This window comes from Cyrtonyx montezumae, unplaced genomic scaffold (assembly GCF_038088225.1).
Source record: "Cyrtonyx montezumae isolate F1298 unplaced genomic scaffold, pur_monq_1.0 scaffold_51, whole genome shotgun sequence".
NCBI lineage: Eukaryota > Metazoa > Chordata > Aves > Galliformes > Odontophoridae > Cyrtonyx > Cyrtonyx montezumae.
This window is the reverse complement of record NW_027072058.1, coordinates 470,182-482,113: the sequence shown is the minus strand read 5'-3', so window position 1 is coordinate 482,113 and position 11,932 is coordinate 470,182. Positions and strand designations below refer to the sequence as shown.

At 63.3% G+C, this 11,932-nt stretch overlaps 1 protein-coding gene across 2 annotated transcripts; it reads right to left on the bottom strand.

The window, feature by feature from the left end:
* Nucleotides 1-296: 296 nt before the first annotated feature.
* On the bottom strand, nucleotides 297-9,727 carry MEF2B (myocyte enhancer factor 2B). 2 transcript variants are annotated; one of them, XM_065748736.1, is made up of 9 exons: nucleotides 9,569-9,727; nucleotides 4,091-4,170; nucleotides 3,781-3,984; nucleotides 3,583-3,711; nucleotides 3,337-3,502; nucleotides 2,373-2,488; nucleotides 1,807-1,918; nucleotides 1,622-1,718; nucleotides 297-1,098 (listed from the first exon to the last, which is right to left on the bottom strand). In XM_065748736.1, the coding sequence occupies exons 2-9, from the start codon at nucleotides 4,142-4,144 to the stop codon at nucleotides 780-782; spliced, it is 1,197 nt and encodes a 398-aa protein (XP_065604808.1). In that variant the 5' UTR covers nucleotides 4,145-4,170; nucleotides 9,569-9,727; the 3' UTR covers nucleotides 297-779. The 2 variants fall into 2 exon arrangements, with proteins under 2 accessions (XP_065604808.1, XP_065604809.1); XM_065748737.1 differs by having other exon boundaries at nucleotides 1,622-1,715.
* Between the last annotated feature and the right edge of the window lie 2,205 nt (nucleotides 9,728-11,932).

The following is an 11,932-nucleotide window of genomic DNA, read 5'->3' as shown; positions in this document are numbered from 1 at the left end:
CGTGAGATCACACCAAAGCCTTTTTGGGGTCCCCCAGGGCGCGTGGCTCAGCCCCACAGATGCAGAGATGTGATCAGAGTGGGGCGGCCTGTTTTTTCACCCTCTTTTGGAGGTTGGTGACACCGGAGAGGTGGCCCTGAGCCGCGAGGGGACACAGGGGACAGCGGTGCGGAGCTAAAGAAGCCGGGACACGGCCCAGCTTTCCCTTTGGGGACACTAACGAACCTCCACCTCGTTAGGCACACCAAGCTCTGCTGCGCATCCCAACCCCAAGGAGCTCACACCACGCACCCCCCGACACCCCCAGCTCTTTATTGGTGCGAATGCAATAAATAAGAACAAAAAAAAGAGTCCCAGGGCCGTTGCCCCGGCTGCTCCCCCCGCCCCGGTCGTTGCAGGATGGGGCCAGCTGCCGTCGGTGCTGCTGCTGCTCTCAGTCCTGCTGCCACCCCGTGGCACTTCCCAGGCACTCCCACTCGGTGGGAACACGCGGGGACAGACAGACGGACACAGTCGCACAGTGTTCGGCACTGGACATTGCACCTCTCTTGTGGGGGGGGTGGGGAGGAGGGGTCCTGGCCTCGCCGTGCCCTGCAGGAGAGTGGGGCTGGAGGCAGAGCTGCAGGGGGACGGGGCGGTGTCCGGGGTGGGGAGGGGGCACTGCTGACAGCTGCATGGGGCCGGGACCCCTTGGGAAGCCCCAGAGCTTGGAGACTTCCTGGGGGTCTGAGGATGGGGTGAAAGCGGGGGGCTGCCTCCCCTGCACCCCCGCAGCCTCGCTATCTCTGCCACGCATCCTCAGCCTGCGTACGTCGGGCAGGGACCGGGACGGTGGCAGCGGCCCTCTGCTCCTCCGCCAGCGGCCGGGGCGGGGGCAGGGGGTAGGGGTAACCCTTGGCGTAGTCGTCCCGTGGTTGGAGGTCTGCGGCACCTCGGGGGGCTTCGCTCAGGGAGGTCAGGCTGCCCGGGGAGGGCTGGGGGGCACCTGAGGGGCAGCCGAGCCCCGGGGACACCCGCTCCGATTTGATGCTGATGGCGTGGGGCTGCGGGGAGCTGCCGGGGGCCAGGTCCTCGGCGGGGACGATCCTGCTGCTGGCCCTGGGGGTGAGAAGGGAGGGTAAGGATGGATCACCTCATGCAGCATTCCTAAGGACGCGGGGGTAGGAAGAGAATATTCGTGTGTCCCCGTTCCTCCCAGGAGGGGCTGAGATCCATGCAATCCGTCTCATGTTCCAGCTCCATTCAATTCCTCGCCCCCAAGTGCAGCCGGGGGGGCTGCAACATCCCCAGCCCAGTGCCTGCTTCCCAGGCTGCCACCCACCCACACGCTGGCACTGTTGCTGGGAGCCTGATGTGCGACAACAGGGGATGCAGGGACCAGGTCCTCGGGGGAAATCCATCTTTAAATAGGCTCTGGGACCGGCTGGGATGCGGTGGGTGGGGGGGTTCCCAGGGACATCCCCATGCACCCCAGTTTGAGGTGAAGCTGGACGGCACGAAGCTGTGCTTTAAGCATTCAAATACTGGGCTCAACTCTAACCTGCGCTCACTTTGTCCCTCACCCCAGTGCCAGACCCCATCCCCTACTGACCCCCATCCCCAGCCTGGTGGTGGTCCTTACCCCAGTGCTGCCATGTCCCTCGGGGGCTGCCAGGGGGCTGAGGGGCCGGGCTGCAGGAAACCAGGGGGTGGTGGGGCTTCTCCAGCCCCGAATTCTGCTGAGAAGGGGGGTGGAAATTGAGCAGGAGCTGGGGGGGGTGTGAGTGGGGGCTTCCAACTATCCAAGGGTGAGGGGCCAGGACTTACCTGCTTGTGCTGGAGCGAGGAAGGGGAAACCAGTGAGGCTGTGGCTGGGGATGCCGGGGCTGCCTGAGGTGAGCACTGGGCTCAGGGTCTGCAGTCCAGAGTACAGCGGCCGCTGTGGGACACCAGGGTGCCCCTGGTCAGGCACCATGCTGCCAGACCCCCATGAGGGCTGCGATGCTTCCTCTTTATCCACAACCCCTTCCCATGCCCCCCAGCAAAGCCCTGATGTTGGATAAGGAAGAGGAGGAGGGAGCAGATTGGAGGAGCTCCCTGCTGGATTTGGAAGGGGGATATGCACACGCATGGGTGACTTGCTGGGAAGTGCCAGGCTGCAGAGGGCTGAGGGCTGGGTGGAAGCAGGGGACCCCTCACTGCTGGGAAGGGGACCCAGGGGGGACAGTGCCACCGAGCATCCTGCTGGCACCAAGGCCCGGCCATGCTAGGGACTGCAGATTTGGGGTCTCGCATCTGTGGGGCCACTCAGGGGCTGAGCCCTCCCCTGGCAGCACTGTCCCCGTGTGCCACCCTTAGGTGCCACAGGTCTGGGGCCACCCCGTGTCACTCACTGCCGTGCTGCCGCCGCTCCGGCGCTGCCCATCGCCTCCCAGGTACAGCGGTGGTGGGGTTTTGGTAGCCAGGGCTCGGTTCAGGCCACCAGCAGGGAACAGGGGGTAGCCAACGCCTGGAGGGACAGACGGACAGGAGGGTGGCACCCAGGGAGGTGGAACGCTGTGAGTTCCTATCCTCGGGGGTCCCCGAGGTTGTGGCTGGTGGCCTCAGTGTCCTCATCCTGGTGGGTGCCCGTGTGTGCGTGCATGGTGCCGCGCTCCTGCGAAGCCACTTCCTGCCCTGGCTGCACCCGGGCTGCGGCCACGGCCGCGTGCTGAGAGAGGAAACGAAGGCGGCGGCCGGATCCGGCCCCAGAGACCAGTGGGGTGCAAATCTCCGCTGCGGGGAGCACGCTGAGCTCAGTGCCCCGTGGGGACATCCTGCGGCACCGCCCCGGCCACGCTGCGCATCCTGCACCAGGAGCACCACGGCTCAGTTCATCCTGCTGTGACCAAACCTCCCAGCACGCTGCTGCCCCCGGGACACCTCCCACCCACCGGGGGGATTTCCACCGGTCCAGCCCCACGGCATCATTTTTTCCAGCTGCTTTTCTTTTTTTGCTGCCTGACACCGGGGCTCACTCAGGTGGCACCCAGCAGCGCTCGTGGAGTGCCCCCTGCACCCAGCTCAGCTGCAGTGGGTACGGGCTGCGTGGGGCCACCTGGGTGCCCCATGGCAGTGATTCAGCAGTGCAGGAAGCAGCTGGAGGGAGGCAGCAGCCGGTGGCATTTCTGCAGCTGGGGCTGTGCTCCCTGCCCACGCAGCCACCCCGGCCCCGTTCCCGTTAAACCCTTGGGAGAAGCTGTGAGAGGAGTTTTGCATGTGGCATCCGGCCTGGAAAATCCCTGCGAGGTCTCCGTCAGCGGGACCGTGTCCTCGCTGTGATGCCACCAACCTGCAGCCCTGCAGTGCGGACCCTACCTGGGGGCATTGGTCCCGGTGAGCGTCCCGATGGCTTTGGTGGTGTGGGTTTGAAGGCGGGCGGGCGGCCCTGGCTCTGCGGGGAGCTGCTGGCACTGCCCAGGGCTCCATCACTGCTGCTCGGAGGGGAGCTGCCATAGGGCGCCTCGGGCAGCGGCACCGGGCTCTGCGGGGTGAAGCAGAGCTCAGGGTTTGGGATGGGGACACACATCCTATAACCCGTGCAGGGGTGCAGCAGCGACTCACATAAAAGCGGGGCCGTGCCACCGTCAGGTCCATGCCCTCGTTCAGCTGCCGCAGCTTCTCCCCAGGATCCAGCCCCTCCTCCAGCTCCAGCTCGTGGCTCTCCAGCCCCAAACCTTTGCGCTTCAGTGTCTGTGGGGAGCGGGGTGATGAGCGGGACCCCCACCCTGCCCGGTCCCCCCCTCAGCCCCCCCCTGCTACCTCAAGGATGTCAGAGTTGGTGCGGCTCTCGTGGGGCTCGCTGTACTCCGTGTACTTGAGCAGCACCTTGTCCATGTCGGTGCTGGCGTACTGGAAGAGGCGGTTGGTGCTGTTGAAGATGATGAGGGCGATCTCGCAGTCGCACAGCACGCTCAGCTCGTACGCCTTCTTCATCAGCCCAAATTTCCGCTTGGTGAAGGTCACCTGTGGGGAAGGGGACACAGCACTGCCCCAGTGCCACCACCACGGCCCCACAGAGCTCCATATCCCCAGAGCACCCATGGGTCCCACCCCACCCCCCGTCCCCCACCTGCCGGTTCCGCTGATCCAGTATTCGGCTGATCTGGATTTTTTTCCGGCCCATTTTCGCTTCCTCGGCTCAAGGAGAGGCTGAAAGAGAGAGAGAGAGAGAGAGAGAGAGACAAACCCTGAGCACCCGCTGCACGCACCCCACCTTCCTCGTCCAAAAATTCACTTTGCATTTTTGGAAGCGCTTTCGGTCCCAGCGGCATTCCCCGTTTTATTCTGCGAAGTTTCAAAACCTGAAAAGATACCCTCCCCCCAAAAATGGAAAACTCTGCTGAGATAAGGGGTAAAAGTCCCCTCCGCTCTGCTCAGGCGGCTCCATCACCCCCCACCCCACGGCCCCGCTGCCCCATGGCACCTTCCCCACGGGTGGGTCACTGCGGAGCCGCGGTCCCTGGAGAGCTGTGGAGCACACGGAGCAGCCTCAGCATCCCAAAGCTGCACCGCTGCCCCACGCTCGTCCCCATGGGGGTTTTTACCAGCGGATGGGGGCTGATGGGGAGGGGGGTTACAAAAGAGGCCGGGCTGGCTGCGGGGAGGGTCCTCCATGAGACAAAAGGGACATTTTTAGGTTCAGGGCTTTGGGGTTTTTTTTTGTTGTTTTTTTTTTTTTTAATAATACAATACTTTTTGGGGTTTTTTTTTGTTGTTTTTTTTTTTGAGTGTGAACAGACTAAATTTGACCTCAGCCGTTCGCAGGTCAGGAAGTGGCTGTACGAGGAGACAGCAAAGCAAAACCACCCACCTCCCAGTGCCACGTGAGCCACTGCTGGGATGCGGGCACTGTCCCCCCCAGCACCCGTTACCCCAACCCTCTCTGGGACACTGTTGGGGTGCTCAGAGCCACGGGTGCAGCAAGGTGATCCCCAAAATGTGCAGTGCTGTCCTCATTGTCCCCAAGTCACGGCCATGGGGCAAGAGCTGACCATGGGGCTGGGGCTCTGTGATGCTCTCCAGGGGACAATGGTCCCTGAGTGTCCCCAAATGAGCCCCCCCACTGCAGGGATCAGAGTGCGGGTGGGGGAAGCATCAGCCCTTTGCTCCCTGGTGCCCCAGCCCGGCTCGCTTCCTTCTCTCGAGCACGTTGCCATTTACCATCTTGCTCAGCTGCTATATTTAGCTGATCAAAACTAATTTTAATTTATGGAAGGAAATTGCGCTGCTGTTCCCACGGCCCCGCTGCCACCCCGTGTCCCCGGGCCCACGCAGGGTGCGAAGGTATGGGGTGGGGGGGGGTGATGGGACCACCCCGGTCCCTCTGGGAATGACTCTGCTGGGAAAAGCCAACGGTTCCCCGGTGGCATCACGGAGGTTTCCCAAGGATGCACACAGCCGGACCCGTCCCCACCTGCAGCACAGCACAACGCATCTCTCGGTGTGTGTGTGTGTGTGGGGGGGGGGGGGCTCAGCTCCCACCTGCCCACCCCAACCCCAGTCCCACAGTCTGTACGTGATTAGGGTGCGGAAACACGAGCTGTTCCCATCGGGCTCTGCTCGCAGCCCGGCGCTGCCCCACCGCATCCCTGCGAGCGCAGCACGGCTGCACCCCGAGGGGCTATTTTTAAAGGCTCGCAAACCTCAGAGGGGAGGAGGGGCTGCGCTGTGCAGACTCAGAGGTGCTGAGGGGACAAAGGCTGCGTGCAGCGGGGACACTAAGTGCTACCGAGGGGCCCTGGGATGCTTCAGTAGCCCCCCTCCCCCCCGCTGCAGCCCCCCGTTATCCTGCTGTGACTGCAGGTGGGAAGCTCGGGGTGAGCAGATCCCCCCTCTCCCCGTCCCCATTCTCGGTGTCACCGGTGCGGCCTCGTGCAATGCGCGGGGTGGTTTCATCAGCCGCCTCCCCGAGCTCCTCGTTAGGGCAGCTCCACTCCTCCCGGGGCATCACTTCGGCCCTGCAGTGCTTGGTCCCACAGTCGGGCACTGGGCAGGGATGTGCTGCTGCACAGAGGTGAGGGGTTTGGACACCGCAGTGCAGCACAGCTCCTTCTGCCCCCCCCCCCCAACCCCCCCCCCCCCTCCTGTAGGTATTAAGAGCCGTGGAGTGGGGGAAGCTCGCGCTTCGGATTTTAATTGCTGTGATAAAGTGATAAGCAGTGCTCCAGCTTCAGGAGATTAGCACGGAGCTTTGCCACGTCCAAGGGAGCAGCACTGCAGTGCCATAGGGACAGCATCACCCCAGGAGGGAGCGATGGGGACGGGGGAAAGGACACAGCTTTCGGGGCTTCCCAGCTATCCCCAGTGGAGCTCTAAGAACCCCAAACCCAACCTCGATGTCTTTCACCCTGTGCCAGACCGGGAGAGGAGCCCGCTGCCGTCCTCCACCTCCACTTCAACAGGAGCTGCCGTGCTCCTGGCATCCCACCAGCCCCGCTGCCTCCCACACACACATATCTTTAGCTTGGGCCCTGCTCTGTCGCACGCACCCAACCCTCTCCCCCCCCAGCACCGTGAGCCATGGCCCCAGCAGGACCAATGCCCCTGCCAGGACCTGTGTCCCCTGCAGCCACCGCGGTGCTGCCCCAGCCCCTCTGTCTGTACTGAGGGTTATAATTAACTCCCCGTTTCCTGTGCATCTTTAGGGGTCAGTTGCATCACGGAGGAGTGTGCAGATCCGAGCTGCTGTTAATGAGCGTGCTGCGGAGTGGCCCCCAGGAGCAGTGTGTTTTTTGGCGTGTTTTTTCCACGTGTGGCAGCAGAGCCCCCGGGTGGGAGTGGGGTTTGGCTGTGCTGGTTTGGTCCCGGCGTGGTTCAGCTCCGGGTGGCACACACAGTGTGCTGGGATTTTTGCACTGTTACGTTCTTGATCACTATAGTGACCCCAGAAACAGAGAGTGCAGCAAGATGGACAAATCCCCCCCCCCACATCCAGCCCAGTGGGCAGCTCTGCAGCCACGGCCTGCACTCAAAGCAAGGACGAAATGAGAGAAGGGTCGGGGTGCTCAGGGGGGGATTCAGCCCCTGGGGTTGGAGCTGTCCTCAGGAAGGAGCAGTCAGCAAACGCTGCCCGCATTTGGCTGCCTCCAAACAGAGCTCTGTTGGAGAGAAATATTGATTAAAGTGGGACGGAGTGCTTCCACCACATCTTTTTCCCTGGGATGTAACGTGGGCTCGGCCAGGAGCTGTGGCACATGGGGGGGATCAGGCCAGGAGGGCAGCGGGCTCGAAGGAGAGCTGGCTGTGCACACACACACACACAAACAGACCCCAGGGTGCATCCATCGAGTGGGAGCTGCCCCGCTCCGTGCTGGGGACGTGGCCATGCTCCCTGGGTACGGGTGAAGCTGGGGCTCAGTGCCACCCCGAGGTTGGCACGGGGAAACGTCAACGTTGAGCAGCGTTTCTGCAGGGGTTGACTGGGCTTTCTGCTTTTTATAGGCTGCTTAAACAACCAACCAGTAGGAACCAGAGCGGGGCCGGCAGGGGGGAAGCAGGAGGAGCCTGCTGGGAAGGAGAGCTCGGGGGACAAGGGGGCACCTGGGGCCATCGGGGTGTGGGGACGAGGGGTCCTGGCATCTTCTTGGCTATCTCACATAGGCAGACACAATCAGTGGAGCCTCAAAACTCAGCCACAGCGAGCATCACCCCAGCATCATGCGAAAAAAATAAAGATAAAAACCAATCCCTGGGGGGAACTAAAACTCGTGCTGCTGCAGAGCAAGGCTGGGATATGGCACCGCCCTGTGTCCCTCCAGAGCCACATCCAGGCTGGGGACGGGGGACATGGCCCCGTTGGGGTGACACAGAGTGAAAGTCCCGGCAGCGTCCGGCCCTGCTGAGCGAGGTGCACTGCTGGGCGGAGGCTGCTTGGTTCTGAAATGACTGTGGAAGGGGGAAGGATGGCAGTGACCCCCACAGTGAGGCAGCTCTTCCCCCTGCTAAGGCAGGCTGACATCCAAACCCCCTCTGGGACCGAGGCCACTGTTTCTGCTCAGTGTTGGTGGTGCTGCCTGCAGCAGGAGCACGCTGTTGCTGCAAAGCTGGGTCACCCCGTGCTACTGCTGAGTGTCAGTATGGGAAATGATGTCTGTTTGCTGCCGCACGGCTTCATGGGGCAGCCACGAGGTGATGGTGGCCGAGCCCACCCTTGTGGCCCCAGAGTTGCATGCTGTACAAACCTGGTTTGCTCCTGGCAGTCCTGCTGTGAAGAGGAGCAAAATTCAAAGGTCTTAAATAGAGCAACCCTTCCCTTGCTCCTTACATCGCACCCATCGTGGCTTAATGAGTCTGACTCCCTTCTGTAAGCAGGAATTGCTCTCCTTTACACCGTGCAAAGTTCTCTAAATCTGCTTTCCATCCGCACTGCTGCACCAAGCCTGCTCCCAGCACCGAGATATCACCAGTGCCCAAGACTTGGAGACAAGCAGGAACACCTGAAATCCTAAAATCAAGCCTAGGGCCGGCATCTACATCCCAGATCCCACACCCTGAGGTTTTCCTCTGGCCTCTGTGACATGTCCACCTTGCAGATAGGAACATGGGACAGGGTCAGGAGCTGGCTCCCTGCTCTGCTCACCCACTCTCCCTTCCCACCAAGGCCAGGGCCCCACCTCCCGGGGGATGTGCACAGACTGAGGGTGCTGAGCCCATCGCTGCCCCGCAGCTCACTTGCTGGCTGCCACCTTAATTCATTACCTGCAAAACTCCATCCCTGCAGCCAACAGCTCTGGGAAACTTTCCCTCATTAATAGAGTAAAGCCCCGGGGACGGGGACATGCTGGCAGTCAGCTGCAGTGGGCAGAGGGCTCGGCAGAGGATGCACCCTGCTGCCCCTGCAGTGATGGAGTGAGGGACATGCTGGAAATGCCACACGTGGACAGGACAGAGCCGTGGATGGGTCACATCCCCGCTCAGGAGTGACAGAATAACCAAGATCCAGTTCAGTGCCAGATCAGCACAAGACCTCAGCAAAGCCACGGGGAGATCAGGCCCAGGTTGGGGTGTCTGTGCCATGCCTCCGTTACCCCACAGCCCAGCGGGCTCGGCCCCGCCACCCCAAGGCCGAGGGACCCGGGGGAGGCAGACGCAGTGCCGGGCAGGGCGGCTGCCCGCCAGGCTGCACTTTTGGGTTAAACCCAGGCGTTCCTCTGCGCGCAGACACGAGTAAAAATAACCGGCCGGAGCGCGGCGCAAACCACAGGCTTTTTATAGCCCGTCATCCCTAGACGGCGGGGCGGGGGCCGGGGCTCCGCCGTGCTCAGGGCAGCCCGCAGGGCGCCGTCCCGGCCGCACCGCACCGCACCCCGCTCCAGACGGGGCCGCCCCCTCCCCGTGCGCACCGACGGGGCGGCCGCTGCGGCGCTGCCGGCACCGAGGGGTCCCTCCGAGGCACGGGGCTGTGGGAGCGCTGCCCGTTTTCCCCCTCACGTACCCCGGTGCCAGCCGCCGGCTCAGAGCTCGCTCCCGGTTTCCCCACCGGGGGGTTGGGGCGGCTCCGCTCCCCCGTGCGCACGGGACCTCCACCTTCTCCACCTGGGACACGCACCTGGACACCGGTTCCTTCTCCTCGGTAAGTCTCCGCCGGCACGGCCGCGGGTGCCTGGCGCTGAGCGGAGCCGGCCCGGCCCGGTGCGGCCCCGCCGCCGTCGGGTCCCGGTCCGGTCCCGGTCCGGTGCGCTCCCGGGAGCCGCGCGCTGCCCGCCGCCTGCTCCAGGCGCACGGCAACATTTGCATAGCCCCGCCCCCCAACTGGAATAAATTTGCATAGCGCTGCCGGGCTCGCTCGCCATTGGTTGATGCGGAGGGGATGGTTTGCAAACCCCGCCCCCTCCGGGGAAAGGGGCGGAGCGAAGGGCGCGCGCTGTGCCCCGAGAGTGGGGTCAGCGCTTGGGGTGCTGGGGGGGGGGGCTGCCATAAAGGTGGGGTGATGGGGTTAGAAGTGCGAGTCGGTGCGAATCTGGGGGGGTCTCAGGGGTGGTCGTGTCCTCACTGAGGGGGACGGGTGAGGGCACAGGGTTAGGGCTCCCCAGCGCCGCCAGTTTCCTGCACGTCCATCCACCACGGGGCTGGGGGTGCCCGCCCCCCCGCGTCGCAAAACCGCAAAGAAACCTCATCGGCTCGGAAGCACTGCAGCTCAGCGACAAAGCGGTCAACGCTTTGGGTTTTTTTTCTCCTCTCTTCTTCTTATAAACGTCTCTGTTTCCTACATTCCCCCGCCCCCCCCCCCCCGGCGAGGGGCTCCCCTCGGCCCCATGGGCAGAACGGACGCCGTCGGGGGAAGCCGCTGCCTTGGCTCAGCTCAGCACGAGGCCGCCCTGCAGCGGGCGGTCGTGCAAAGCGACGCGGGGACCGACGAACCGCAGTGACATAACGCGAGGGAGGCGGCGAGGAAGCGCTGGGTACACCGAGCGGAACCTCGACGTGCACCCTGCGGCCTCGGAGCAAAGCAAAGCGCGGTGCAACGCGCACTGCAAAACGCACCACCGCCGTTCCCGTGCGCTGCCCCGGCGGGGGGTGGGGTGGTGGGGGGTGGGGGGGTGGGGGTCAGGCCCCGGTGACACGTGGGAGAGCTCAGATTTTCTGGCACCGTCCCCAGCGTGGGCACACAGTGGGGCAGGGAGAGGAGGATGCAGGTGTTTGTGGATGCTGCAGCAACAAACCGGTGAGCGACGATTCCAAATTCACTTTGCAGAGCAAAGCGAGATGCTGCTGCATCACGTGGTGACAATGGAGTGGGCAGCCCTGGGCTTGGAGGACACTGATGCACTGGGACTCTGAGTCCAGGCCCCCAGGTCAGCCCCAGGGAGGAGGGGCACTGCGTGCCCGGGAGCTGCTCGTCCCATCGGGAGCAGCCGTGTTTATAGCAGGGAACTGATGCAACTCTGAACTCACGTGCCCAGGCAGCAGGTGGGAAGGAGGAGGATGGAAATGAGCTCCCCAGGAGGGGATGTGCCCATGCACCCTGCAGTGCCGGTCCCAGCCCCCGAGCAGTGGGGCTGGAGGGAAGGGGCTCTCCGGATCAGACTTTCCATGGAGTTTGTGCATGCAGAAAGGACACGATATATTTTTCAGAGCTGCTTTTAAAGCTCATGATTTATAGAGGGCTTCAGAGCGCAATTAGCAGGCTGTTAATTAGCCTTGCTCGTAATCTTAATTGATCCTGGAGAGGAGGTGGGAGGCAGAGCAGGAGTGCAAGAGCATCGGGAGAGCAGCATCCTGCAGCAACACGTCCAGCTGTGCCCAGCTGTCTCCTCCTGCCTCGGCTGCAGGGCAGGGACACATGAGGTGGTCTCTTGTCCACTCGGAGCATGGGACCTCCCTGACCTCACCTTCACCTTAGGGTCTCCTGGCTTGGCCCTGAGCTGCTTCCAGCTGAGCCCCCTCTTTGGTTGTGGGGCTGTCCCCGGGGTCAGGGGGTGTGCAGGGGGTGTCCAGGCTCTGGCTGTCTGCTCCCAGCAAGCTTGAGGTTCAAAGGCTTTGAGCTCCCTCTGGAGGCCCCAAATCCGGGGGTTCTGGGGGATCTGAGCTGAGCCCCAAGTGACGCAGCCGCACAGAGGGGATAGGGACACTGGCAATGGGCGCCGGTTTGGGGTCCCTGAGCCAAATGTCAAGGATGTGGGTCTGGGGACCGCCATCCCCCACGGCCAAAAAAGCAAGTGGGGCTGGAAATGAGCAGGGAGCCAAACCCTCACTGCCTGCCAAGGCCAACAACGCCAGCGTTCAAAATAGCCCCACGTCCCGCGCGGCTCCGGAGCAGAGGGTGCCAGCAGGAACCGCCCACGTGGGACAGAGGCTCCGACGGAAAGGTCGCCCATCCCGATCCCACAGCTGGGCTGGGCACGGGCCCAACCAGGCTGGAAGGAACCGGTGTCGTACCCCATTCGTGTGCTCATCCTGGCCCTGGCAGGGC

Coding starts and splice junctions, on each gene's coding strand:
- MEF2B (XM_065748736.1), bottom strand. CDS start 4,144: ATGGGCCGGAAAAAAATCCAGATCAGCCGAATACTGGATCAGCGGAAC. Junction 2,489..3,336: donor ACCGGGACCAATGCCCCCAG/GTAGGGTCCGCA, acceptor CTGTCCCTCCAG/GCGTTGGCTACCCCCTGTTC. Junction 1,919..2,372: donor GGAGCGGCGGCAGCACGGCA/GTGAGTGACACG, acceptor GGTGTCCCACAG/CGGCCGCTGTACTCTGGACT.